This window comes from Drosophila suzukii, chromosome 3 (genome assembly GCF_043229965.1).
Source record: "Drosophila suzukii chromosome 3, CBGP_Dsuzu_IsoJpt1.0, whole genome shotgun sequence".
Taxonomy (NCBI): domain Eukaryota; kingdom Metazoa; phylum Arthropoda; class Insecta; order Diptera; family Drosophilidae; genus Drosophila; species Drosophila suzukii.
The window spans coordinates 67,288,267-67,315,293 of NC_092082.1; the positions used below are offsets into that span (position 1 = coordinate 67,288,267).

General features: G+C 39.6%; 7 protein-coding genes across 8 annotated transcripts in view; 1 reads left to right on the plus strand and 6 right to left on the minus strand.

The window, feature by feature from the left end:
- Positions 1-27,027, plus strand: part of Sol1 — a 36,789-nt gene that overhangs the window by 8,972 nt on the left and 790 nt on the right. The window contains exon 5 of the mRNA XM_036816690.3: positions 26,519-26,938. Coding sequence (XP_036672585.3) covers positions 26,519-26,938 — 420 coding nt within the window. The remainder of the gene's footprint in view (positions 1-26,518; positions 26,939-27,027) is intronic.
- On the minus strand, positions 84-2,276 carry LOC108018713 (fatty acyl-CoA reductase wat). The gene is made up of 5 exons (XM_017086285.4): positions 2,133-2,276; positions 1,954-2,066; positions 1,384-1,894; positions 347-1,049; positions 84-288 (listed from the first exon to the last, which is right to left on the minus strand). The coding sequence occupies exons 1-5, from the start codon at positions 2,206-2,208 to the stop codon at positions 198-200; spliced, it is 1,494 nt and encodes a 497-aa protein (XP_016941774.3). The 5' UTR covers positions 2,209-2,276; the 3' UTR covers positions 84-197.
- LOC136116477 (probable cytochrome P450 9f2) lies at positions 7,196-7,760 on the minus strand. Its single transcript, XM_065866500.2, has 2 exons — positions 7,419-7,760; positions 7,196-7,363 (listed from the first exon to the last, which is right to left on the minus strand). Exons 1-2 carry the CDS (start codon positions 7,734-7,736, stop codon positions 7,196-7,198), a joined length of 486 nt encoding a protein of 161 aa, XP_065722572.2. The 5' UTR covers positions 7,737-7,760.
- Positions 9,632-12,354, minus strand: LOC108018714 (fatty acyl-CoA reductase wat). The gene is made up of 5 exons (XM_036816688.3): positions 12,199-12,354; positions 11,471-11,583; positions 10,891-11,401; positions 9,930-10,638; positions 9,632-9,871 (listed from the first exon to the last, which is right to left on the minus strand). Exons 1-5 carry the CDS (start codon positions 12,272-12,274, stop codon positions 9,781-9,783), a joined length of 1,500 nt encoding a protein of 499 aa, XP_036672583.3. The 5' UTR covers positions 12,275-12,354; the 3' UTR covers positions 9,632-9,780.
- On the minus strand, positions 16,334-18,991 carry LOC118877555 (fatty acyl-CoA reductase wat-like). 2 transcript variants are annotated; one of them, XM_065866493.2, is made up of 5 exons: positions 18,901-18,991; positions 18,172-18,284; positions 17,592-18,102; positions 16,642-17,350; positions 16,334-16,584 (listed from the first exon to the last, which is right to left on the minus strand). In XM_065866493.2, exons 1-5 carry the CDS (start codon positions 18,974-18,976, stop codon positions 16,494-16,496), a joined length of 1,500 nt encoding a protein of 499 aa, XP_065722565.2. In that variant the 5' UTR covers positions 18,977-18,991; the 3' UTR covers positions 16,334-16,493. The 2 variants fall into 2 exon arrangements, with proteins under 2 accessions (XP_065722565.2, XP_070852780.1); XM_070996679.1 differs by lacking the exons at positions 16,334-16,584; positions 16,642-17,350 and adding an exon at positions 17,382-17,494.
- LOC108018693 (probable cytochrome P450 9f2) lies at positions 20,542-23,568 on the minus strand. The gene is made up of 4 exons (XM_036816686.3): positions 23,290-23,568; positions 21,553-22,072; positions 20,840-21,497; positions 20,542-20,787 (listed from the first exon to the last, which is right to left on the minus strand). The coding sequence occupies exons 1-4, from the start codon at positions 23,493-23,495 to the stop codon at positions 20,621-20,623; spliced, it is 1,551 nt and encodes a 516-aa protein (XP_036672581.3). The 5' UTR covers positions 23,496-23,568; the 3' UTR covers positions 20,542-20,620.
- Positions 23,669-26,563, minus strand: DNAlig3 (DNA ligase 3). Its single transcript, XM_070996677.1, has 4 exons — positions 26,129-26,563; positions 25,231-26,023; positions 23,905-25,173; positions 23,669-23,838 (listed from the first exon to the last, which is right to left on the minus strand). The coding sequence occupies exons 1-4, from the start codon at positions 26,472-26,474 to the stop codon at positions 23,727-23,729; spliced, it is 2,520 nt and encodes an 839-aa protein (XP_070852778.1). The 5' UTR covers positions 26,475-26,563; the 3' UTR covers positions 23,669-23,726.

A 27,027-nucleotide genomic window follows, 5' to 3' on the forward strand; every position in this document is an offset into this window, starting at 1 on the left:
TCGAAACACGTTCGTATATTTATGAACCTTACCAATACATCGGCACACAATACCAAAGTGTTACGTTTTTGATGCAGAGGGGATCTGATACATAAAAATACATTTTATTTGTACACGAAATATATTTACAACTTATTGTGGAAAAAAAACACTTTTGCCTTGTACCATGTTTCGAATTAAACTCTTTTCTAGCAAATTTAATTGAATGCTAGGTTGAATAAGAACCAAGCAAAGGCACCGGCTACAAGAATGATAACAAATTTAAGAATTGTATCCAACACGTAAAACCTGTGAAAACCAAAGTAGACCATAAAAATTTATCTAAATATCATAAGCTTTCACTTACCTAGATAAAATTCTCTTGCCCTCGGCAAGGGATTCTGGGGTCGGGAGTTCCTTAAACAAGTACAGCCTGATCCCGGATATGACGCTCGTGAAATACTCGTTCCAGTCTAGTGTCGTCATATCAAAATGAAACATTTTCTTATCCTCCGTCGACATTGACTGCCACAGCTGGTCGGTATTATTTGTTTCTATGAGAAAGTTCCTGCTTGTAAAGGGAAACAAGCTTTTCATTCCTTCGTCGATCTTTCGATATCTTTCTACCATCATCGGCTTTTGACCTTTCAGTCGCAACGCGATGTCTATCAGAAATCCGGGCAGAAAGTGATAGAAGAAGGCGCCGATGTCATAAATATACGGACAAGCGATGTTATGGTTAAATGGGTACCAAATCATCTTTTCAACTGGCATATGCAGCCCATTTTTGAAACATTTTTCCGATAGGTCTCCATAAGTCACTGTATTCGATTGGCAGCTTGAAAAGGCGTAAATAGGAATTTCACTGTCCTGCTTGGAGATCTTGGCTATCTGGACAGCTGTGGCGATGGCCACGTTGACACAATAGTCAGCAGGAACTAAGGGAACATTAACTTTAAGATTAACAAGTACTAGGTGGATGATACCGTAAGCAGAGCCATAGACTAGCGCAATCAAGCCTTGTAAGCCATCAATCCAACCACGCACAGGCTCCTTAAAAGTGGATGTTACTGAAAGTTCAGAATGGATTATTTGAGAAATATGAAAGAGAATTTAATGGAAAGACTTATAAATACATATCAACGATGTTCCTAATCAAGCAACAAGCAAAACTATGTCAACCTCAACGGATTACAAAGGTTATACATTTTCAATAAAGGTTAATACAAATTAAAGTCCAGATAGGTTTACATAAGCTTATCTGGGAAATAATTTCAAAACATGGATGTCAAATACTTATAAACATGATGCTTGCTAAAGCGGTAATTCGTAATGAATGAGAATATGAATTACAATAAGAAAAAATGTATATTTTTTGGGAATAGGCAAGAAAGTTTTACTTACTGATGGCTGGTCTGAAAATGCCGACTGGCAGATCCTTGGCCTCCTCCTGAATCACCTGTTCCCCGAGGGCCTTGGTATAGGTGTATGTGTTTGGGTATTTTCCGAGTAAGGCCGGTGCAATCTTCTCTACCATCTCCCCACCGAGGGAATCACTCAGGTCGAGGACCTTATCAACGGGGCAGGTGAGGTTCTCCGGGTAGAAACGCTCTTGGATTTGGTGTACCACACAGTTGGAGAATGCCGTCGAGACGTGGACGAAGGCCTCGAGGCGCCGCATTTCCTTGGCCAGCTGAACCATAAGGCGCACCGCCCTCGTGTTGATGTTCAACGCCTGCTGCAGTGGCTCTATGAATCTAACTGAAGCGGCTCCGTGCATAACCACCTGCACTTCCGTTATCAATATCCTTCGATCCGCCTCGCTGATGGCCATGTCCGGAGCACAGCAGTCCCCAGAAATTGGAGTCACATGCTCCAGGGCGTTCGGCTTGTTCTTGAGGAGAACTTCAAAAACCTGCAGAGAGGAGATTTGACCAGGAACAGCCATCACACATAATCATCACTTGCACCCACCTGGTCTTTCTTCCATGTCTCAAACCGTCCATTCACATTTTCACCCCGCTTGGGTCTCACTAGAATGTATATACGTTTCACATCTGTCGACCGCAACAGCTTTTCTATGATCACTGAAATTTTACCGGCCAGAACCGAAATTATATTCTTTCTTAGTTTATTTTTAGTTCACTGCGCACCTTTTCCCAGCAATCCTGTGCCTCCGGTTAAAAAAACCGTCTTGTCCTTATAGAAACTTAAAATTTCACTGGACATTTTGTGCTGCGAAAACTATATTCACTTGGTGGGTTCTCTCAATCAAATGCCAAGTTCTTCTTTATTTACATTTATTTATACTATTTCCCTTACCTACAAATTATGTAACTTTGCCACGAGAAGCAACGCGACAAGAAAGTAGGAATATTTGATTAAGTTTGCGAATAAATTTGAAACAGTAATTACAAAGAACCTTGAAAACTAAAATAAACCGATTTAGGTATAACAGTTTTATAGCAATATATACGATTTAAGATTTACGTGGTTTCCGTTTTGATTAATTTGATTAATTATATAGTTGCTTGACATTGCCTCTAATAAACATTTTAATAAACATTATATGTGTTCTAAAAATGTTATTTTAATGTTTTTTTTTTATTTATTTATTTATTTATTTATATTTATATAATGCTAACAAGTAATTAAAAACTAAATGCTAACAATGGGCATGAGCTATAGCAGCTATAGGCCTTCAGCTCTTGTGGTTATGTATCATTTCGTTTTGATTTTTTTTGTCTATTTGAATCTAGCTTATTTTCTATATGGTTAGATATTTACAATGTTTTATTCTTATGCTTATTTTTGATTTTTTTTTTAATTAGTTTAAATTATATTTTTTTAATAATTTTAGAATTGATCAGGAAGTTTGAGATGATGTTGAAGTTGTCGATTGTGGGGTTAGCTATAGATAGGATGGGATCAAGGTTGTGGAAGAATTGAGAACGTTGTGAGGAGAGGGTTTTTGCAAATTGTTTTTAGCAGTATCCAGGTAGTGGGCATTGGTTAAGTTTGTGTGTTCTAGTCTGAGTCTGTTTATTATTATTTGTTGCCTCCTGCTAAAGGGAGAGTTTTTATGGGGGGAGATAGTCGTGGATGATTTAGCAATTTGTTGATACCAGTAAGATGTTAAACTAAGAATGTTTCTTTGTTTATCTTGTAGTTCTTTTTTTAAGAAGTGGGTAATTTCGTTGGAGTTGTTGTTGGCAGTGAGGGTTAGTGGAAATTTAGAGGCCAGTTTGGCTGCCTTGTCTGCGTTTTCATTACCTACGAGTCCTATGTGGCTAGGTACCCAGACAGGAGCGATTTTTGGGAAGTGTTTGGTGACTAGGTTTCTGACTGAGGTGGCGTAGTGCGAATGGTTGTTATGGTTGGTGATCGAGGAGATGGAGGAGAGGGAGTCAGTGCATATAACATGTTTGCCTGGCATCTTTACGCAAATTTTAATGGCTTCCTGAATTGCTATTATCTCACTCGAGAGGACTGAGGAATAGAAAGGCAAAAGTCCCAGTTTGATCGTTGCTGTTTCGGTTGTGATGCTGTAGGTTGTTATGCCTCCAGATTTGGAGCCGTCGGTATAGACGAAGTTATGGTTGGGGTACGAGGATATGAGGGTGCGAAGAGTTGATGGAAAATGGTTGGTGGTGTTGTATTTTTATTGTATTTAGATAGGGTGGTGTTGGTCGCTTTAATAATGCTATCCATGTTAAATGTTTTGCATTTACTGTTTTTGATTGGGAGGTAAGGAATTGATTTGGATTTGGATGGTTGTATTACGCGGTCTATTGTGCTGGAGTATCTATGGTGTCTTTTATTCGATTTAGTAAGCTTTTTTAAGGGTGTGTCGATGGACTTTAAAAGGTTTTTGGCAAGCTTTCCAGTTAAGAAGACTCGCTTGTGTTCTATGGGACCTATGATATGTTGGCTTCTAATAGAAGGTTGTTTATTGGCGTGGAACGGAATGCTCCAAGACCTACTCTTATTGCTGAATTGAAGGAAGTTTTAATTTTGTTTAATTGTGATTTGGGTGCGTGTCCATAAATTGGAAGGCAGTAGTCTATCTTGATGGACTCAGGACTGAGCCTGAGTGAGTGCACCACTCGTCGATTTGGTTAAAGGTGTCTGTTAAGTTCGCTGTGGGGTTTTTTCGTTTGTTGTGTTCTATGATGAGGTGAAAGTCGTCTGCGTAAGAGCAGAACTTGATTTGCCTTGGGATAGAGATGATGTTGGTAAGGGAGTCGTAGGCTATGAGGAATAAAATGACAGAGATTGGAGATCCTTGCTGGATCCCATTGTTAAGAGGGAAGGTATTGGAGAGATAGGTCTCGGATTTGACTATTATTTTCCTATTTGTCATGAAGTTTTTGACGTGGTTGATTATAGAAGCCCCTATTTTCCAAACGTGTAGTTGCTGTATGACTGTATGTATGTTTATTTTGTCGAAAGCCTTAGTGAAGTCGAGTGAGATAATTTTTAGGTGTTTCTTGAGGGCAATGGATCTGGAGGCTAGGTGGTCTACATAAAGTAGACTGTCTAGTACAGATTTGCCTCTTTTAAGGCCGAATTGGCTGTTGTGAATGAGTTCCTTATTTAGAACGAACCACCACAACCTCTTTGCAATTGTTTTGTCGAGGATTTTGGCTAGGCATGAGTTCAGAGATATGGGTCTGTAAGATTTTATGTCCATTTGAGGTTTATGTGGTTTCAAGATGGGTAGGACCAGTCTGAGTTTAAATGATTGGGGAATATGTGAAGAGAGTATTTCATTGTAGAGGTTAATAATTCTTTGTTTAAAAGTTGTTTGCAAGTTTTTGATCATGCAGTAAGATATGCGGTCGTGACCTGGAGTTCTACCTTTCAGAGTGTTAAGTGCTGAGGAGAATTCTATGAACGTTATGTCCTTTTCGATTTCTATTGCCGTTTTGGTAGGGATGTAGTTTGGGGTAGGATTAAGGAGCTCTTTGTTGAGGCGGAAGGCTGAGGAGAAGTTTTGGTCGCCGGCTTCTTCTGACCAGGTTTCACCAAAAGAATTAGCGATTTCTTGTGGATCGATTGTAGGAGTAGGGTTGTTAAGACAATGGATGTTTTTATGGGGGTATAACCCACATAGTCTTTTGATGTTTGCCCAAGTTTTATTTGGGTTTGAATATGGATTAATGTCGGAGGTAAATTGTTGAATACTGTTTCTTTTGGCAACTCTGATGGATCTGTTGAATTTTGCATTGGATTTTTTATACTCAATAATGTTATGTGTGTTAAATTCTCTATTGAGTTTCCTCCATTTTTTTGTTTTCTCTTTTTTGAGGAGAGACAGCTTGCTGTTCCACCAGGGAACGGTGCGGGGTTGGGTAAAGGTGGAGTTTTGGGGTATGGATAGGTGAGCGATACGAATAAGAATTTTCTTGATAATAGCGGCTTCTTGGTTGACAGTTAGACTATGGAAGCTTTCCGAGCTAAAACTCGTGATTTTTTCCTTGAATAGGTTCCAATCTGCATCTTTTAGTTTAAATGAGGGTTTTGCGGTAAAGGTTGGGAAAGTTTTGTTGCGGAATATTGAAATTAATATGGGAAAGTGGTCGCTGCCATGAAGGTCGTCTAACACTTCCCAGAAGATTTCTGGAGTTATACTGGCGGAGGCGAAGGATAGATCAATGTGTGTGTATGTGTTGTGCGTTGAGAAGTGAGTTGGAGATTTGTCGTTTAGTAATATGTAATTAGAACGGTCCGACCGCGTCAATGTCTGAGCTTACGGAGATTTCGTTCTGGGGTATGAAATTGTGAATAAGAAGGGCGGTGCCTCCAAAACTATTATGGTTATTTTTGCTGGTGTAGAGGGAGTAGTTTATAGGGGTAGGAAGGGAGCAAAGGTTTGTAATGTGTGTTTCTTGGAGGGCAATAATTTGTGGGTTATAGGATTTAGCAAGTACTCTATATAATTGTTTCTGTAACCGTGTATATTCCATTGTATATTTTTAAGCATCGGCTTTAAGGTTTAAAGTTAAAATAAGTTTTAAAGTTAGGTTAGTGTTTTTCTAACTAATTAACTAATTTGTTTTAATGTGATTATTTAGGTAGTTTGCTTATGAGGTTGGTGTTGGAGATACATGTTTTTTCAGCTTTTTCTTTAGCTTTAAGTGGTTTAGTGAGGAGGTTGGACTTGTCTTTTGTTTGGGATCTGAGCTTACGGTCTGTTTCAGGGATGAGTCTTCTATTTTGGTTGCGATTAGTATAGTCAGTTGTGTCCATGTCTTCTTCCGATGTATAGGCCGATTGTTGTGGGTTTTCTTGTTTATTTGAGTGTGCGCGGAGGATTTTGGATTGGTACAATTTTCGTCGTCCGGGGTGTGGGGTTCAGAGCAATTGTTGCATACTTTTGGGCTTTTGCAGAATTTGAGTAGGTGTCCAAATCTTTGGCAGTTTCGGCATTTGAGAGGTCTAGGTATATGAGGACGTACGTTGACACGTTCATATCCTATCATTATTGTTGATGGTAATGTTGTTGTTGCAAATGTTAAAATTGTCAGACCAGATTCCTGTAGGAGGTTGTTCTTGAATTGAAAGATCTTTTCGACTTCAATTACTTTTTGCGAGCTTAGTTCTTTTAGTATGTCTTCTTTTTCTATGTTACGTAGATCGTTAGAGTGTTTTGTGTTCGGATGAGCTGACTAGGAAGTTGTGGAATTGGGTAAGCCTGAGCAGTCTTTGTGCTTGGATTACGCCTTTGGTTTTAACTAATAGCTTTCCGTCTCTGGTTTTTTTGACCGATTCAACTTTACCACCGCATTGGAAATCAATTACTTCCTTGATAATGAAGGAAGACACATTTTCAAAAGATTGGTTATCTTGGCAAGAAATTATGATATATTTATGTTCCATTAATGCTTTTTTATCATATAGTACTGGGTTACTTGAGTCCGGTGGTCGCATTGCTTGTTTACTTGGGCTGCTGCCCGGTGCACTTGCTTTGTAACGGTTCTGTAAGGGTTTTTTGTTTTTGGGTTTCTTGTGAAGTATGCTTTGTGCTTTTATTTGTTTTTTGAAAATTTGGATTGATTTGTTATTGTTATCTGTTGGTTTTGGCGAGGTGATCTCTGTAGCACGTCTGTTTTCTATGAAGTTTGGATTGGTACTGTAATATGCCTTTACTTTTAATAAATATAAACGATTTACAAAAAAAAAAAGGTATTTCTTATATTTGGTTTCTTTTTTGTTAAATTATTTTATTTATAATTTGATAAGTTGTGTAGTTGCCTGAGATCAGCATGTTGATCATGTCGGGACGGGTAATATTGTGCTCCAGTCGGTACTTCATTGCATCGAGCACCAGACGGACGAAATACTGAGTACTCTTCTTATCGAAGAGCTCCACTTTCAGGATCTACAAAATGAATAAAAATGTGAATCTAAGTTATACATTTGTTAGTTCTACCAACCTTGTTGAGACTCTTCAGTGCAAAGAACAACATAAACTTAATGTTTTGCAGGAAGGAAAATTTTGTCAACTTCTTGCCCATCTGATAAAAGGTGTTCTCTCGATCCTTGAACGAACTCACCTGCAGCCCAAGTGCTGTCGAGGCGATTACGTCATTGGTGAATTGAGTGCAGTAGTCCTTCATGTCCAGTTCCGTTTCCTGGACAGATGACTCATCCTGCTTTAAGCAGGACACGGCCTCCTTGGCCACCTGGTTCATCAACTGGAACATCTGACGCATTTTGCTGCCTGTAAAGACTGGACTTAGAGTGCTCCGCATGTCCTACCACCGGGCATCCCGATTATGGTTATAGTTATCTCTGTTTGTATTTGACTGGGAAAGTAAATTAAAACAATTAAACGCTATAGTCGAGTCCTTCGCCAATAAGATACCCGTTCCTTTCAATTAACGCCGCATGCACCACACATGCTAGCGCAACGGCACCTATCGGACGGTAGCGGTACTACTGACCATGTCAAAGCCTGTTGAACTTAGTTGAACAAACCTTTTAAAATAATTCGAATTCTCAGCATATAGATGGGTATTGATCAATAAAATCAATTTTTAAACAATTAAGCTTTTACAAAATGTGGGCTCTAGTCAAGTTTTAGCGATACGGGCGTTTTTGGGCGCTAGAGTGGGCGTGATACCCTGCTGAAATAAACTTGCGCTGCGCAAGAAGCTCTTGAATCCACATGCTTAACTTTACAGCTATCTTAGATTCACGACTGATGCTTAAATGAGAGGTCCTTAGCGCTTTTCTCCGGTATTTATACCGGAACGCAAAAACCATTTGTCTCACCTAGGCAGACGGGGTCGTAAATATCGCGTCGTAAACTTTGTCTTACCCGCCAAAGCTGGAGAAGATCCCCCGTCCAATTGAACATGGCCCATTAAAGTATGATAATTCCAGCTGACCTGCGGAGTAAAAAACAAGGAAGAACGCTATAGTCGAGTACCTCGACTATCAGATACCCGTTACTCAGCTAAGGGGACCAAAGGGAAATGGAGATATGCAAGCAGCAAATCGAGATTTAAATACGCCACCTACCGGCGGTAGACAGATTTAAGCGTTACGGGAGTTAGAGTGGGCGTGGCAAAATTTTTTTTGGAACAATCGATAGGTATTGACGAGATTAATACATTTCAGTTAAAATTTTTTATCTAGCATGAAAACTGTGGCCGTCACAGGTTTGGGCGGTTTGTGGGCGTTAGAGTGGGCGTGGCAATTTTTTTTTCTGGTCACTCGATAGGTATTGATGAGAAGAATACACTTATGTTAAAATTTATATTCTAGCATCAAAACTGTAAAAGCCACAGTTTTGGGCGGTTTGTGGGCGTAAGAGTGGGCGTGGCACATTGCTGAAACAAACTTGCGCTGCGTAAGAAGCTCAGGAATCTGCACGCCAAATCTCAATGGCCTAGCTCCCATAGTTTCCGAGATCTCAGCGTTCATCCGGACGGACAGACAGACGGACAGACGGACATGGCTAGATCGACTCGGCTAGTGATCCTGATCAAGAATATATATACTTTATGGGGTCGGAAACGCTTCCTTCTGCCTGTTACATACTTTCCGACGAATCTAGTATACCCTTTTACTCTACGAGTAACGGGTATAATTAGGCTTGCCCATCCTAGAATGAAATTAGAACCCGAGTTCTGTCACTTTTTGTGGACCAGAGGATCGGATCCGCACATGTGTCAAGTGGCGTGGCGCCCTGTGATCCCTCCATTTGGCTAATTGGAAAACGCTGTCGCGTTGGCCCCTTCGCCTTCGCCTTGAAGTCGGAGGTAAAGTGCACCTAAGCTGAAGAGAGTGAAACCCGGTAGTTGGTAGTTCAGTTGGGAAGACGGAATGGAATATACACCTATGGGTAATTAAAGTCGAGGGTGCGCACCCATGTGGTGAGTGTTTAAACAGTGAGTGCCCAGATAATGAGTGGCTTGTGACTGCCTAATTTATATGGAAAATCAAAATGCAGACGCGTTTGTATTGTAGTTGCTTTTTCCTAATTATATAGTTGATATACGCCCCGATTACAGTGACGCATTTAAATACCTTATATATCTCGTAAACTTTAAACAGCAAACTTTGTACATTTTTTCGAAACACGTTTGTATATTTATGAACCTTATCATTACATCGGCGAACAATAACAAAAATTGTCCGATTTTGATACAGATCCCCTGTTACATAAAAATATATTTTTATTTGTACACGAAATATATTTACATATATATATTTATATATCAAGAAGTAACTTATTTCTAATAGTGGAAAAAAATCACTTTTGCCTCGTAGTTTAAGGAAGTAGGGGCCCTAATTGAATGCTAGGTTAAATACAAACCAAGCAAATGCACCGGCTACAAGAATGATAACACATTTAAGAATTGTATCCAATACGTAAAACCTGTGAAAATAAAATTAGACCATAAAAATCTATCTAAACATCATTAGCCTTCACTTACCTAGATAAAATTCTCTTGCCCTTAGCAAAAGATTCTGGTGTCGGGAGATCCTTAAACAAGAACAGCCTGATCCCGAGCATGACGCTCGTAGTATATTCGTTCCAGTCTAGTGTCGACATATCAAAATGAAACATTTTCTTGTCCTCCGGCGACATTGACTGCCACAGCTGGTCGGTGTTATTTGTTTCCATGAGAAAGTTCCTCCTTGTAAAGGGAAACAAGCTTTTCATTCCTTCGTCGATCTTTCTATATCTCTTTACCATCATCGGCTTTTGACCTTTCAGTCGCAACGCGATGTCCATCAGAAATCCGGGCAGAAAGTGATAGAAGTAGGTGCCGATGTCATAAATATACGGACAAGCGATGTTATGGTTAAATGGGTACCAAATCATCTTTTCAGTCGGCTTGGTCAGCCCAGTTTGGTAACATTTTTCCGAAAGGTCTCCAAAGGTCACTGTATTCGATTGGCAGCTTGAAAAGGCGTATATAGGAATTGCACTCTTTTTGTCTTGCTGGGAGATCTTGGCTATCTGTACAGCTGTGGCGATGGCCACGTTGACACAATAGTCAGCAGGAACTAAGGGAACATTAACTTTAAGATTAACAAGTGCTATGTGGATGACCCCGTAATTAATGCCAAAGATCATCGCAATCAGTCCTTGTAAGCCATCAATCCAACCACGAACCGGCTCTTTAAAAGTGGATGTAACTGAAAGCCCAGAAGGGATTATTTCAGAAATATAAAAGAGAATTGGGTCAATAGCCATTAAATATGAAGTATATGAATCTCAATTTGTAATGGGCAATACTTTTTCACTAAACTGAAAGTCTTATCTGGGAAATAACATCAAAACATGGATGTAAATTTCTTATAAACACGATGCATGCGAATGTGGTACAATACAACTAAAACTGGTAAAAGTTTATATTTTTTGGGAGTAGGCGGGAAGTATTTACTTACTAATGGCTGGTCGGAAAATGCCGACTGGCAGATCCTTGGCCTCCTCCTGAATCACCTGTTCCCCCAGGGCCTTAGTGTAGGTGTATGTGTTTGGGTATTTTCCGAGTAGGGCCGGTGCAATCTTCTCTACCATCTCCCCACCGAGGGAATCACTCAGGTCGAGGACCTTATCAACGGGGCAGGTGAGGTTCTCCGGGTAGAAACGCTCTTGGATTTGGGGTACCACACAGTTGGAGAATGCCGTCGAGACGTGGACGAAGGCCTCGAGGCGCCGCATTTCCTTGGCCAGCTGAACCATAAGGCGCACCGCCCTCGTGTTGATGTTCAACGCCTGCTGCAGTGGCTCTATGAATCTAACTGAAGCGGCTCCATGCATAACCACCTGCACTTCCGCTATCAATATCCTTCGATCCGCCTCGCTGATGGCCATGTCCGGAGCACAGCAGTCCCCAGAAATTGGAGTCACATGCTCCAGGGCGTGCGGCTTGTTCTTGAGGAGAACTTCAAAGACCTGCAGAGAGGAGATTTGACCAGGAACAGCCATCACACATAACTACGTGCTGCCTTCACTTGCACCCACCTGGTCTTGCTTCCATGTCTCAAAACGTCCTTTCACGTTTTCACCCCGCTTGGGTCTCAACAGGATATATATACGTTTCACATCTGTCGACCGCAACAGTTTTTCTATAATCACTGAAATTTTACCGGCCAGAACCGTTGTTAGTAGAGTAAAAGGGTATACTAGACTCGTCGGAAAGTATGTAACAGGTAGATGGAAGCGTTTCCGACCCCATAAAGTATATATATTCTTGATCAGGATCACTAGCCGAGTCGATCTAGCCATGTCCGCACGTCCGTCTGTCTGTCCGTCCAGATGAACGCTGGGATCTCGGAAACTACAAAAGCTAGTTGGGATGTATTAGACTCGTCAATACCTATCGATTGATCCAAAAAAAGTTTGCCACGGCCACTTTAACGCCCACAAACCGACTAAGCCTGTGCCGCCTTATTTTCATGTTTGAAAAAATTTTAACTGAAATGTATTGGTGTCGTCAATACCTATTGAATAACCCAAAAAAAAGTTTGCCACGCCCACTCTAAAGCCCATAACGCTTAAATCTGTATACCGCACACATAACAATATATTGAGATCGCGGGTAGGTGGCGCATTTCAATCTCACTTTGCTGCTTGCATATCTCAATTTCCCTTTGGTCCCTTTAGCTGAGTAACGGGTACCTGATAGTCGAGGTACTCGACTATAGCGTTCTTCCTCGTTTTTCTTAGTTTGTTTTTAGTTTAATGCGCACCTTTTCCCAGAAATCCTGTGCCTCCGGTTAAAAAAACCGTCTTGTCCTTATAAAAACTTAAAATTTCACTGGACATTTTGTGCTGCGAAAACTATATTCACTCCGTGGAATCTCTCAATCCAATGGCAAGTTCTTTTTTATTTACATTTATTTATACTATTTTCCTAACCTACACATTAAGCAAATTTGCTACGAGAAGCAACGCAACAAGAATGTATGAATTTTTCATTAAGTTTGCGAATAAATTTGAAATAGTAATTACAAAGAACCTTTAAAACTCAAATAAACCGATATGGGCCGGTCTTTTACAAACCTAATGGATTTAACAAATAAAAAAATTTTGTATTTTTGATTTGCCTGAAACTTTTATTACGTATAAGTATACGAAAAAATAAGTAAACACGTGTATCAGGACTAGGCCGAAAAAAAAATATTTTTTTAGTTAGAATTTTTTAAAGTATGTAAAAAAAAGCTTGTTTTTAAAAAGTACCCTCTGTTTGCAAGTCTATATCTCCATCTGTAGTTATCTGATTGATTTCATGTCCTATGCATAAAATCCTCTGAAACCTCTACTTTTTAAATACATTTTTTTAAACACACAAATTATTTAATTTATTAAAAATAAAAACCAATTTTAATTTAAAAAAATTTTTTAACCATTGCCCCAACAAAAAAATTTTTTATTTTAATTTTAAAATATGTCTCCATTTGTCACCTACAATCGGTTTTTTTTAAAGGTTGGAGTCATTTTTTGTTTTCAAGATATCGAATTTAATGTAATAAACCCTCTCATATTTTCAGCAGCCATCTCGCTCGTTCTCATAATTGTTTTATTGTTTTTATAGGTTTTTTCTTACTACATTTATTATGTAAGTATTTTAACACAAGTCGATTTTTCTTGTAATGAATAGTGCTTAGCTATCGCTAATTTTTGGTGGTATTAAGCAGTGACAGTCATCGTTTTTCGGAATCTTTTTTCCAACTTTTTCTCTTTAACAGCATATTTCCAATACAAACGCCCTGGGAGTTATTCGAATGGGCATCCAAGTCTCTACCAAATATCAAACAAAAACAACTCTTAACGAGGTAAAAAGTAGTGGCGAACGCGCCTTTAACAAAAATTTCTGATATCAACAATTGTAACGAAAATTGATTTTACATTTAATAAAATAAACAAACTATATTAAATTTGTGATTTCGGCCCGCAACAGTAAATATTTATTTACCTACACATAAATTTTCTGTTATAGCGTGCCGAATACATAGATGTAATATAGTTTATTTATTGTTGATATCAGAAATTTTTGTTAAAGGCGCGTTCGCCACTACTTTTTACCTCGTTAAGAGGCGTTTTTGTTTGATATCAGAAGTTTTTTTTTGCACAAGAGTTTAAGTACCCCAATACCATGACTAGGAGTCGTCCCCATATAGCTTGGCTATTGAAAAACCAAACACACACTTTCATGTTCCACTTCGGCTTAACTTTATTCTTATAAGGTATGGGTTGTTTACATTAACATTCTAATAAGAATGAAACATATAATATGAATATTAAACTTTTTAATAACAAGTTTTATCGCTTCAATTACCTATTTTAATAGCTCAAGTTTGGAATCTCAAGGGCTGTATAGTTTCAGATTCCAAGAGAAATCTATCGTTTCTTACATTTCCCGCGGAACTAGCAGGTTTTTCCAAAGTGGTAGAACAAATAGATCAAGTTTCCTATTTCGATTAGCTTCTTGCAAGTAAATAACACTAAAGCCATAACAGATTTCCGTTTAAAAAAATCTAATAGGAATATTTTTCATCAAATTGGTTTTTTTCTTGTTTATTCCAATAAGTATGAAATATTACGTATGCGGAGCTGAAACGAGTTGCACTTTTTATCGCTTAATATCTTCCAAACGGTAATTTTTAGGGCAAAAAGTGTTGTGTATAAAAAGTTGAGGAATTTCAAGGGCTGTATGATATACAATTTAAAAAGAAATCGTTTGACTCAATTTTGAGAAAATCGTCAAAAAGTGGTTTTAGAAAATAACTTTTTATCATAACTCTAAATCTATTATATTCAGACAATTTTACTATATGAAGAGAATTTAGCAAATTAAATTATCTTTTCAGAGATATATAGCACGTTTCTGTAGCATTAGTTGTTTAGCTTCTATAAGCAAATCTTTCTTTTTTTTGATTTTATACATACTACTACTTTATACACCCATAGGGTTTCCAAACCCTAAAACTAAGATGGGATGCATACAAACCCACAAACAAAGGGACAAACATTTTCATTTTGGGAAGAAAAAGAAAATCTTGTTGTTTTTTGAATTACTTTTGAACGGGACATCGGATTTCAACAAATGAGATGTCATTCGACGCGTATTCTCAGTAAGAATAAAACTAGCTAAACAGACGGGGGCTTTTATCCCCACCGTGTCCAGCAGCTCCAATTTTCTAAATTTTTACTTTTACACTTTCACCGCCTTTTCTCCCAAACAAATCTATTTTTCGAAAGTCAACAGTTGTGACGAAAAATGATATTACATTCGATAAAATAAGTAAACTATATTAAACTTATGATTTCGGCCCGCAACAGTAATATATTTATGTTATAGCGTGCCGAATACATGAATTTAATATAGTTTATTTATTTTATCGAATGTAATATCATTTTTCGTCACAATTGTTGATATCAGAAATGTTTGTTAAAGGCGCGTTCGCCACTACTTTTTACCTCGTTAAGAGGTGTTTTTGTTTGATATCAGAAGTTTTTTTGCACAAGAGTTTAAGTACCCCAATACCATGACTAGGAGTTGTCCCCATGAATATTAAACTTTTTTATAACAAGTTTTATCGCTTCAATTACCTTTTTTAATAGCTCAAGTTTGGAATCTCAAGGGCTGTATAGTTTCAGATTCCAAGAGAAACCTGTCGTTTCTTATATTTCCCGCCGAACTAGCGGGTTATTCCAAAGTGGTAGAACAAATAGATCAAGTTTCCTATTTCAATTAGCTTCATGCAAGTAAAGGACCCTAAAACCATAACGGATTTTCCGTTTGAAAAAATCGAATAAGAATATTTTTCATCAAATTTGTTTTTTTCTTGTTTATTCCAATAAGTATGAAATATTTCGTATACTGAGCTGAAACGAGTTGCGCTTTTTATCGCTTAATATCTTCCAAACGGTAATTTTTAGGGCAAAAAGTGTTATATATTAATAGTTGAGGAATCTTAAGGGCTATATGATTTGAAATTAAAAAAGAAATCGTTCGACTCAATTTTGAGAAAATAGTCAAAAAGTGGTTTTAAAAAATAACTTTTTGTCATAACTCGAAATCTATTATATTCAGACAACTTTACTATATGAAGGGTATTTAGCATGTTTCTGTAGCATTAGTTGTTTAGATACTATAAGCATTTTAAATCTGGCTTTTTTTTTGGATTTTCCACTAATATAGCGGGTTTTTCCAAAAGTCGTAGAACAAACGTTTTCTAATTCAAGTAACTTTATACACCCATAGGGTTTCCAAAACCCTAAAACTAACATGGGATGCATACAAACCCACAAACAAAGGGACAAACATTTTCATTTTGGGAAGAAGAAGAAAATCTTGTTTTTTGAATTACTTTCGAACGGGACATCGGCGGCTTTTATCCCCACCGTATCCAGCAGCTCCAATTTTTGAAATTTTTATTTTTACACTTTCACCGCTTTTTCTCCCAAACAAATATATATTTCGAAAGTCTTGGAATGCAATCTTCTTAGTTAGTGCGATACGTTTCCATTGGTGTATCACTCGTTACGATTGGACCATAATGGCAGATTTTCAATTCTGCGGCTATATATTGTAGTTGTCTTCGCACGCTCTCTTGCGCGCTTCGCCACTACGTGAACTGCCGTCCACAGTGAAACAAAATCGAAATGCAGACGCGTTTGTATTGTATTTGCTTTTTCCTAATTATATAGTAGTTATACGCCCCGATTATAGTGACGCATTTGAATACCTTATATATCTCGTAAATTTTAGATAGCAAACTTTTTTACATTTTTTTGAAACATGTTTGTATATTTTTAAGAACCTTACCAATACATCGGCGAACAATAAAAAAAGGTTCCATTTTTGATACAGAGGGGATCTGATACATACAAATATATTTTTATTTGTACACGAAATATATTTACAACTTCGAGATCTATCAAGAAGTAACTTATTTCTTATAGTGAAAAAAATCACTGTTGCCTCGTACCATGTTTCGTATTAAACTTTGTTCTAGCAAAGTTTTGGGAAGTAGGGGCCCTAATTGAATGCTAGGCTAAATAAGAACCAAGCAAAGCCACCGGCTACAAGAATGATAAGAATTTTAAGAATTGTATCCAATACGTAAAACCTGTGAAAACCAAGAAGACCATACAAATCTATCTAAGCATCATTAGCATTCACTTACCTAGATAAAATTCTCTTGCCCTTGGCAAGGGATTCTGGTGTCGGGAGATCCTTAAACAAGAACAGCCTGATCCCGATCATGACGCTCGTGAAATATTCGTTCCAGTCTAGTGTCGACATATCAAAATGAAATATTTTCTTGTCCTCCGGCGACATTGACTGCCACAGCTGGTCGGTGTTATTTGTTTCTATGAGAAAGTTTTTGCTTGTAAAGGGAAACAAGCATTTCATTCCTTCGTCGATCTTTCTATATCTCTTTACCATCATCGGCTTTTGACCTTTCAGTCGCAACGCGATGTCTATCAGAAATCCGGGCAGAAAGTGATAGAAGTAGGTGCCGATGTCATAAATATACGGACAAGCGATGTTATGGTTAAATGGGTACCAAATCATCTTTTCAGTCGGCTTGGTCAGCCAAGTTTGGTAACATTTTTCCGTAAGGCCTCCATAAGTCACTGTATTTGATTGGCAACTTGAAAATGCGTAAATAGGAATTGCACCCTTTTTGCCCTGCTTGGAAATCCTGGCTATCTGTACAGCTGTGGCGATGGCCGCGTTGACACAATAGTCAGCAGGAACTACGGGAACATTAACTTTAAGGTTAACAAGTACTAGGTGGACGATCCCGTAAGTAATGCCAAAGATCATCGCAATCAGTCCTTGTAAGCCATCAATCCAACCACGAACAGGCTCTTTAAAAGTGGATATAACTGAAAGCCCAGAAGGGAATATAAAAGAGAATTGGGTCAAAAGCCATTAAATATGAAGTACATGAATCTCAATTTGTAACGGGCTATACTTTTTCACTAAACTGAAAGTTTTATCTGGGAAATAACTTGAAAACATGGATGTAAATTTCTTATAAACACGATGCATGCGAATGTGGTACAATACAACTAAAACTGGTAAAAGTTTATATTTTTTGGCAGTAGGCGGGAAGTATTTACTTACTAATGGCTGGTCGGAAAATGCCGACTGGCAGATCCTTGGCCTCCTCCTGAATCACCTGTTCCCCCAGGGCCTTAGTGTAGGTGTATGTGTTTGGGTATTTTCCGAGTAAGGCCGGTGCAATCTTCTCTACCATCTCCCCACCGAGGGAATCACTCAGGTCGAGGACCTTATCAACGGGGCAGGTGATGTTCTCCGGGTAGAAACGCTCTTGGATTTGGTGTACCACACAGTTGGAGAATGCCGTCGAGACGTGGACGAAGGCCTCGAGGCGCCGCATTTCCTTGGCCAGCTGAACCATAAGGCGCACCGCCCTCGTGTTGATGTTCAACGCCTGCTGCAGTGGCTCTATAAATCTAACTGAAGCGGCTCCATGCATAACCACCTGCACTTCCGTTATCAATATCCTTCGATCCGCCTCGCTGATGGCCATGTCCGGAGCACAGCAGTCCCCAGAAATTGGAGTCACATGCTCCAGGGCGTTCGGCTTGTTCTTGAGGAGAACTTCGAAAACCTGCAGAGAGGAGATTTGACCAGGAACAGCCATCACACATAACTAGGTGCTGCCTTCACTTGCACCCACCTGGTCTTGCTTCCATGTCTCAAAACGTCCTTTCACGTTTTCACCCCGCTTGGGTCTCAACAGGATATATATACGTTTCACATCTGTCGACCGCAACAGTTTTTCTATAATCACTGAAATTTTACCGGCCAGAACCGTTGTTAGTAGAGTAAAAGGGTATACTAGACTCGTCGGAAAGTATGTAACAGGTAGATGGAAGCGTTTCCGACCCCATAAAGTATATATATTCTTGATCAGGATTACTAGCCGAGTCGATCTAGCCATGTCCGTACGTCCGTCTGTCTGTCCGTCCATATGAACGCTGGGATCTCGGAAACTACAAAAGCTAGTTGGGATGTATTAGACTCGTCAATACCTATCGATTGATCCAAAAAAAAGTTTGCCACGCCCACTTTAACGCCCACAAACCGCCTAAGCCTGTGCTGCCTTATTTTCATGTTTGAAAAAAATATAACTGAAATGTATTGGTCTCGTCAATACCTATTGAATGACCCAAAAAAAAGTTTGCCACGCCCACTCTAAAGCCCATAACGCTTAAATCTGTCTACCGCCAACATATCCATATATTGAGATCGCGGGTAGGTGGCGCATTTCAATCTCAGTTTGCTGCTTGCATATCTCAATTTCCCTTTGGTCCCTTTAGCTGAGTAACGGGTACCTGATAGTCGAGGTTCTCGACTATAGCGTTCTTCCTCGTTTTTCTTAGTTTGTTTTTAGTTTAATGCGCACCTTTTCCCAGCAATCCTGTGCCTCCGGTTAAAAAAACCGTTTTGTCCTTATAGAAACTTAAAATTTCACTCGACATTTTGTGATGCGAAAACTATATTCACTCGGTGGAATCTCTCAACCCAATGCCAAGTTCTTTTTTATTTACAATTATTTATACTATTTTTTTAACCTACAAATTAAGCAAATTTGCCACGAGAAGCAACGCGACAAGAATGTAGTAATTTTTCATTAAGTTTGCGAATAAATTTGAAATAGTAATTACAAAGAACCTTCAAAACTCAAATAAACCGAAATAGGTATAAAAGTTTTATAGCAATAAATACACTCAGAAAAAAAATCAAGTATTTCGTGCTTGAACCTAGTATTTTCGGTGTCAAAACTTCGCCAAGCATGGAAAATACAGAACGCGAGAACAAAATACTACTTTAGAGCACGAATTTTCAAGACCCAAAATAATAGATTTAGGAACCTTTCTGTCTTGAATCTAGTATGAACAATTCTCAAATCAAGTCATATTTGGTCTAAAAACAAGAACGATTTAATAATAAAGTAAAAAGTTGCAGGCATGATTTAAGGACGAATAATTCTTAAATCAGTATATAAATATTATGAAATTAAAATGAGTTTTTATTTTTCGCTAGTAAGAGAAATAAGTATTGGAAACTGAAACGAAATAATAGAGATATGTATATATAAATAATATTAATATTTTAAGTTTACTTACGGCTTGCCGCTCACGGGCATTAAAACTGTCTAATTTATGCGCCTTATATACCGAGTACTCTCAGAATAAACAGTTGGGAATTATTAGAGTTGGCCGACATTAAAAATCCAAAAAGTGCTCAACATCAGAATTTTTGAGCACGAACGTTCTTAAATGTTAAGCATGCAATTTTTCTTAAATCAAGGCTGTTTGTACTTGTTTTTAGCACGGTGTTTTTACCTGAGTGTACGATTCAAAAAAGTTTATTCTTATATTTTGTTAAATTATTTTCTTTGTATATAGATAAATTATTATTGATAATTTTATCTACATTATATATGCTCTTAAAATGTTTATATGATAGATATGCCGTTATTTTTATTTAAATGTTAGAAAAAGAGAATAAAGTTACTATATTCTGTATAAAACTTAAAAGCTTCAAATTATTCAAAAATTAAATCAAGACAATTGTCAAATCTAACAATTATACTTGATACTTCGCTAAAGAGTTATGTAGTTTATGGAAATGATAAATGTAATAAAAACTTAAATATTAATTACTATGTTTATGCTAAGGGTTTCATGATTTCTTGAAAGCGTGAAATAAAATTTGCTCCTGTTTATGCGACGCGGCCGAATTCATGCATTTTATAAATCTCAGCTGACAGAGATGCCGGACCGGTGGAAAAAGGAGTTGGCGATTATTAAACCGATAATATTTTTCGATTCGCATGAATGAATCTTGCTAGTATTAAAGATAAAGTGTGTGCAAGCCAGTATAACATTTTTTCTACCGCCAAAATAAAAGATGAAAACTAGTTTTATTGGCATTGAATGAAAAAATAATATGTTAAATGTAAGGTGTATATATATATTTACATCGATCTGGAAATTCCGATAATTGTATAGAGTTACCGGAGTTTAATTGAAAGCGTGAATTGGGCATCGCATAAACACAGTAAATGTAATTTTCTTTAATACACAACAATTAACAAAATTGATTATTCAATTTGTAGATTAGTTTCTCTGAATCAGTTTGATCCAAAATCCATTTTTGGGCGACAACTGAAACCCTGAACTGGCCAGCACCATTGGAATGCAGGATTTCTTTGCTGGGGCAAAACGGAATTCCTTCAGAAGGTAATAGATGACGGCCTTTGCTTCAAGAAGAGCGAACCGGGAAGCTATAAGGAAAACATTTTAGTATCAACCAGGGCTAGAAGTCAGCCATCTTACCAATGCAGTTTCGTTGACCCAAACCGAAGGGAAAGTATGTGTTTGGTTCAATTGTATCCTTGTTTTCCTCGCTGAAACGTTCCGGATCAAATTTCATGGGGTTCTCAAAGTACTTAGGATCACGATGAAATCCACATGTGGGCAGCCAGAGGACATCCCCCTTCTTAATTTCTACTTTCTGGCCATCCGCCTCGTAGGTGATATCCTTGTTGCACTCTCGGTCAACTGCAATCGCTGGCGGCCACTTTCGCAAGACCTCTGAAACGACCTGATCCAGATATTTCATGCCCATGATAGCCTCATAGTTTAGCTCCTTGCCATCCAGCTCTTTGTCAACTCGCTGCACCTCTTCGAACAGCTTCTGCTGTACATCCTCGTTCTCCATCAGCTCATGAGCGGTGAAGCACATTAGCACAGCTGAGGTCTCGAAGCCGGCAAAGAAAAAGACAAAACATTGGGCCACAATGTCACGATCGCTCCACTCGCGAACGGCAGTCGTCTTGGTCTTCTCCGACGGGATCAGACCTCTCGCCTCCATTAGCATGTTGATCATATCGGGACGGGTAATATTGTGCTCCTGTCGGTACTTCATTGCATCGAGCACCAGACGGACGAAATACTGAGTACTCTTCTTATCAAAGAGCTCCACTTTAAGGATCTACAAAATGAATAAAAATGTGAATCTGGGTTATACAGTTGTTAAATCTACCAACCTTGTTGAGACTCTTCAGTGCAAAGAACAACATAAACTTAATGTTTTGCAGGAAGGAAAAATTTGTCAACTTCTTGCCCATCTGATAAAAGGTGTTCTCTCGATCCTTGAACGAATTCACCTGCAGCCCAAAGGCTGTCGAGGCGATCACGTCATTGGTGAATCGTGTGCAGTAGTCCTTCATGTCCAGTTCCGTTTCCTGGACAGATGACTCATCCTGCTTTAAGCAGGACACGGCCTCCTTGGCCACCTGGTTCATCAGCTGGAACATCTGACGCATTTTGCTGCCTGTAAAGACTGGACTCAGAGTGCTCCGCATTTCCTTCCACCGGGCATCCCGCATTGAGAACAAGGAGCTACCAAAAAGGTTGCTCATGTCATGGGGATCATCATCGCTGCTGGTGGCGAACACGTTGCGATGATTGATAAAGTGGTCAAAGTCCTTTATGGCTACCTGTTTTATAATATCTGGGTCGCGTACCATCAATAATGGTTGTCGCTGCTCAAAGATACCGAAAAACCTGAAATAAAAAATCAAGGTTAATGTCCGATAAGCTTTTTGTGATTCATTTTCTGATAAGTAAAAACGTATTATGCGTGCATTGAAAAGATTAAAGTACGATGACACAATTTGATGTTTTATGAATAGGTATAAATTGCTTATTACCTATTCATATAATTTAACATTTATAACCAATGTATGGTTATGGTTATCTCTGTTTGTATTTGACTAGGGAAGTAAATTAAATAAATTAAACGCTATAGTCGAGTAGTTCGACTATTAGATACCCGTAACTCTGTTTCAAAGGCATTTCAATTAGAGCGGCATACACCATACATGTCAGCGCCACGGCACCTATCGGACGGTAGCGGTACTACTATTTCAAAGCCTGTAGAATGTAGTTGATCATAACTTTAAAAAAAATGGTACGACTCTCAGCATTTAGATAGGTATTGATCAATAAAGTCTATTTCAATTTATACATTTACGAGATCTGCAAAAATTTTTTTAGCGATTTGGGCACTGTTGTGGTCATGAAATAAACTTACTTGCTACTTCAAGCTATTTTAGTTTCCAAAACCTCAGCGTTCATACGGACAGATAGACATACGAAAGTTCTATTTTGGGATATTATTATTTTAATATAATAAGTAGCACTAATTGTTGTAATTATTTTGACGCATATTAAAAAATAAAAAATATGTTAGTCCTGGTATAAATCGATAGGTTGACCAAAGAGGACCACTAAGGGGTAGATAAACGCGTTATAACTTAACAATTTAGCCACAATGTTATCAATTATTTTACCTATCTAAGTATGGACACAGTAAATAAGCTCCGTAACAAGCCACATTTAAAGCTGCCGTATAATTGATAAGATTAAACAAGACCCAACTGATAACAAATCATTTAGCATGGCTAATAAAATTATCTGCTAATTATACATTTGGAGTTCAATATGTACATATATACATCAACGAACTTTTGTTTGCAGAGATAAACGTTTTACCCAACTTGAGTGAGTGTATTTCACAATTCAATAATTACTCGAACGCAGCCGCACCCACCATATGTGTATAGATAGATAGATAGATTACTACATGCTTGACCTTGACAAACAACGATTGTCAATGCAATCTTGAATAAACTAGATACACAAATGCGCTGAACGAGTTTGAGTTACAAACTAATTACTACAATTTTCTTATTAAATTTATATTAATGAAATCGACTCACTTGTTACTTCCGCCTTTCGAATAGAGATCGCAGACTATGTCAAACATGGCTTTCTTCCGCAAGAACATGTCACCCATGTTGCCAAAATACAAGGTTGGCTTCGCGTAGGGGATGCCCCGATCCTTGAAGAAACCATTGTTGGCGGAAGCCCAGCGATAGAACAAGACTATGGCGATTGCCAAAAGTGCCAGGAATTCCCACAACATGCTGGATGAGCGTTTCGCTTGACGATCCAAGCGTCCAGAAGTAAACTAACGACGCCACAAGCAACTGGGAGCGTTTTGTTTTCGCTACGCAGAGCTTTTGATTAGAGCTTTGTGCTCTGCCGCCAAATGCAGTCATATGTACACCGCGTTTGATAAAATACTTGTCTATAATATACATATATTCGGTTTAATCAAGCATGTATTTATAAGTAAAAACGATTTCAACAGCACTCAGCGTTCTAACATCACCGCATATAGTGGGTAAGGCTGACGACTCTGGGTCTCGAGAGAGGTTTGGAGCCAGCTAACATTCAAGTGCCGGCAGCTGCGTCGATAGAGCGGTCTAAAAAAACGGAACCCAATTAATAAAAAAGTATATTTTTAGATTCAATGAATCTCTAGACCTCACCTAAGCTTTTCCAGGTTCATTGCCTCGTTTGTATTGTAAAATACCAGATTCGCTTTCCGTGGTTCCGTTGTACAAGATCCGCCATGCTGTGAAAATTGTTCCTTCAGCTTGCTTGAATCTTTTTCCATTGCAAAGTGTGCCACCAAGCCAGCGAATAACTTGCCCTTTGCATCAGGAATTTTTTTCTCTTTCTTTGGTTCATTTTTAACTATAGATTGGACCTCCTTACTGGGCGTTATTTTTTCTTCCTTTGGTTCCTTTTTAACATGTGATTGGACCTCCTTATTAGGCGTTATTTGCTCTTCTTTTGGTTCCTTCTTAAGTTGTGACTGAACCTCCTTAGTGGGCTTAAAAAAGTCCGCCATTCCCTTTTGCGATGGCGACAAGCTTCGTACCACTTTCGCATCCTTGCGTTTGCTTACCGTTGCAGCTGCTTCCTCATCATCCGAACCAGTTATGGATCTTTTAAGTCGTTTAGTGCTACTAGTTTGATTGCCTTGTATTTTCTTTCCCTTTTGTGGCGTCTTTTCGAGATTCAGCGCATCGTCGTCCCTTCCGCAATTGGCCAATAGCAGATCCACGTTCACATTCTTCTTAGAGGCATCATAAAGATTTTCCAAATGGGCCAGATCATTTGCCTCCTTTGCCGATTTATCGCTGCGCCGACGGGTTATCCTGGGGAACCGAATCGAGATGCCAGACGCCGTATGCGCTTCGGACTTGGTGAACTCTGCGCCCGTAATCTCCCATACTGGCATTTTCAGGGGATCCTTGGCCAGGACATCTGGCACCAAAGACTTGCTGCACAGCAGCCAATCGGGCGTTGCGTTGGCATCGGCTCGTTCGGTTAGCTTGATAAGGGATTCGTGTACCTCCGCGTTGGTGGCATCGTCCAGGCCAGAGTGAACTTTCGTCACAGTCTTCCACAAACGACCAAATGTGTCGTAGCAACCCATTAGAAAAATGCTCAGTACACCACCTTTCTTTCCTGATCCATACCAGGCACCCAGGACAACCAAGTCCGCCGTGTCAGCCATCTTGCCATCAAAAAGGTAATCCTTCTTGACCTTTAACCAGTTTCGCTTACCGGGCTGGTAGGTGCTGGTTGGACTCTTCAGCACCACTCCCTCCAAATTGGCATGCAACACCTTGGCCGTCATTATGGCCAGTTCCCTTTTTGTCTTAAGGAATTCCGATTCCGAAAGCTGTACGTGGGATTTTATGGGTTGAATATTCTGTTCGAGGATCTCCCGTCGCTTGCGGAATGGTCTACAAGAACAAGGTTTATTATTAAAAGCTATTTTTCCCGAAAGCCTTACCACTTACAGCTGGGTCAAGTCCTCGCCATCGTACAGTATGCAGTCAAAAACGAATAGGCACACTGCTGCGTTGGCAAAAGTATGTTTCTTGTGGGCGCCCAACGACCCAAAGGGCAGCAGTGCGCCCGTATCAGTGTCGACCAGAATGATCTCTGAGTCCAGAATCATTTCCCCGGCTCCCGGAAAGGCACGCGGTATGTGTTCCTTTAGAGCTCTTATTTTGTGATCCACTACGGGTTTTAGATTGCGGCTGAAGAACTTAAAGTCCTCGCCCTGCTTGTGGATTTGGACCCTCTCTCCGTCGTACTTGATTTCACTATACAATCCGGCGGGGCTCTTCTTGAAGGCTTCCTCCACCGACTTGCAGGCACTGGCCAACATAGGTGATATGGGCGTCATCACCTGAATTCCACTAGGGTTTGCTTTCTTGGCCTTCTTAATCGGGCTGTTCACAGCCTTTTTATTTTCCTTGCCAGCGAACTGCTGCACAATTGCCTCCAAATCCCGGGAAGACTGATATGCGGGGTAGGCCTCAGGCCCAAAGGCATCCAGAATGTGTCTGGCACGTGCATTGATCCGCAAATCGTGCTTAATAAGGCGGATGAAGGTGCGCAGATCCAGGTCGGTGGCTTTCCTGCACAGCTCCTGCAGCAGTTCGGTCTGCTCATCCTCCTTGGTGCGCTCTTCCAGCTTCTTGAGCAGCTCCTCTACCTCCTCCAGATAGAGTTTGCTTTGCGCCTGGGGCTTTAGTTTCCTGGAGGCAGCGAAGTGCTTACGCAGTGTTTCTGAAACATCTCCATCTAGGGGAAGCCACAGGTTAATTAAGAGAATAAGTAAAGATGGGATAGGTGATGTTCATTACAAATTATAACTAAAGTACCCTGAGTAGAGGGACTATAACTTGCCCTGTTCCAAATCCAGATGCATTTGCTGCTGGTTGGCGTTGAAAATGCGCGAGAAGAGTTTGATCAGCGCCTTGTTCTGCAGATTGTAGACCCGCTGGTTGGCCGCCGGGATGAGGAACTGCACCCAGAGCAGGGTGTCGCCCTCGAAGCCCTGACCACTGGTGCCTTTAGCGAAAAACCGCTGCAGTTTCTCCACCTTCTTCAAGTAACTCGGCTCGCCGGCTATTTCATCACAGATCCGCCGGAAGGTGTCCAACTTGTTGTCTTCGTGGTGCATCCGTTTGCTGTCCATATTTATGCTGACGAGTCGAGTTAGGAATCTGGCCTGCCTCGTTAGCGATAGCATACGCGCAGATACTAAAAAGTATATATTATTTACCTATTTCGCAGAACAATGCAAGCAGACTTTTGACTCACGAGTAAACAAATCGGGTACGTTCGACTCCAATCAGCTGTTGATGGCGAAGCACGCTCTCGGCGCCGTTTTAATTGGCGGCTCGAGAGTCCTCCAATGCCGTTACGAATTCGAAGCCCAGCCGCCGGAAAGAGTGCAGATCCGATTCCATGACTTCAACGTGCCCACGGAGCACGAGAACTCCACCGGTTGCCAGCCGGGTGATGCGCTCCACGTGGTCTCCGAGGTGCGTGGGCGGTACGAGACCCAGGAACTGCTGTGCGGCGCCTTTTTACCGAAGCCACTGATGTCCAGCGGGTCGCAGATGCACCTGCAGTTCGTCGGAAAATATCCGCCCGCCATGACCAACAAGGTGCAGTACTATGGATTTCGGGCGGAGTACCGATTCTTAACCAGTAAGTGTTTCCACTGATCCGATTCCGCCGATTTACTTACAAATTCAGAAATGTACATTTATTTTCACATTCTTCCAGAAGTTTTTGAA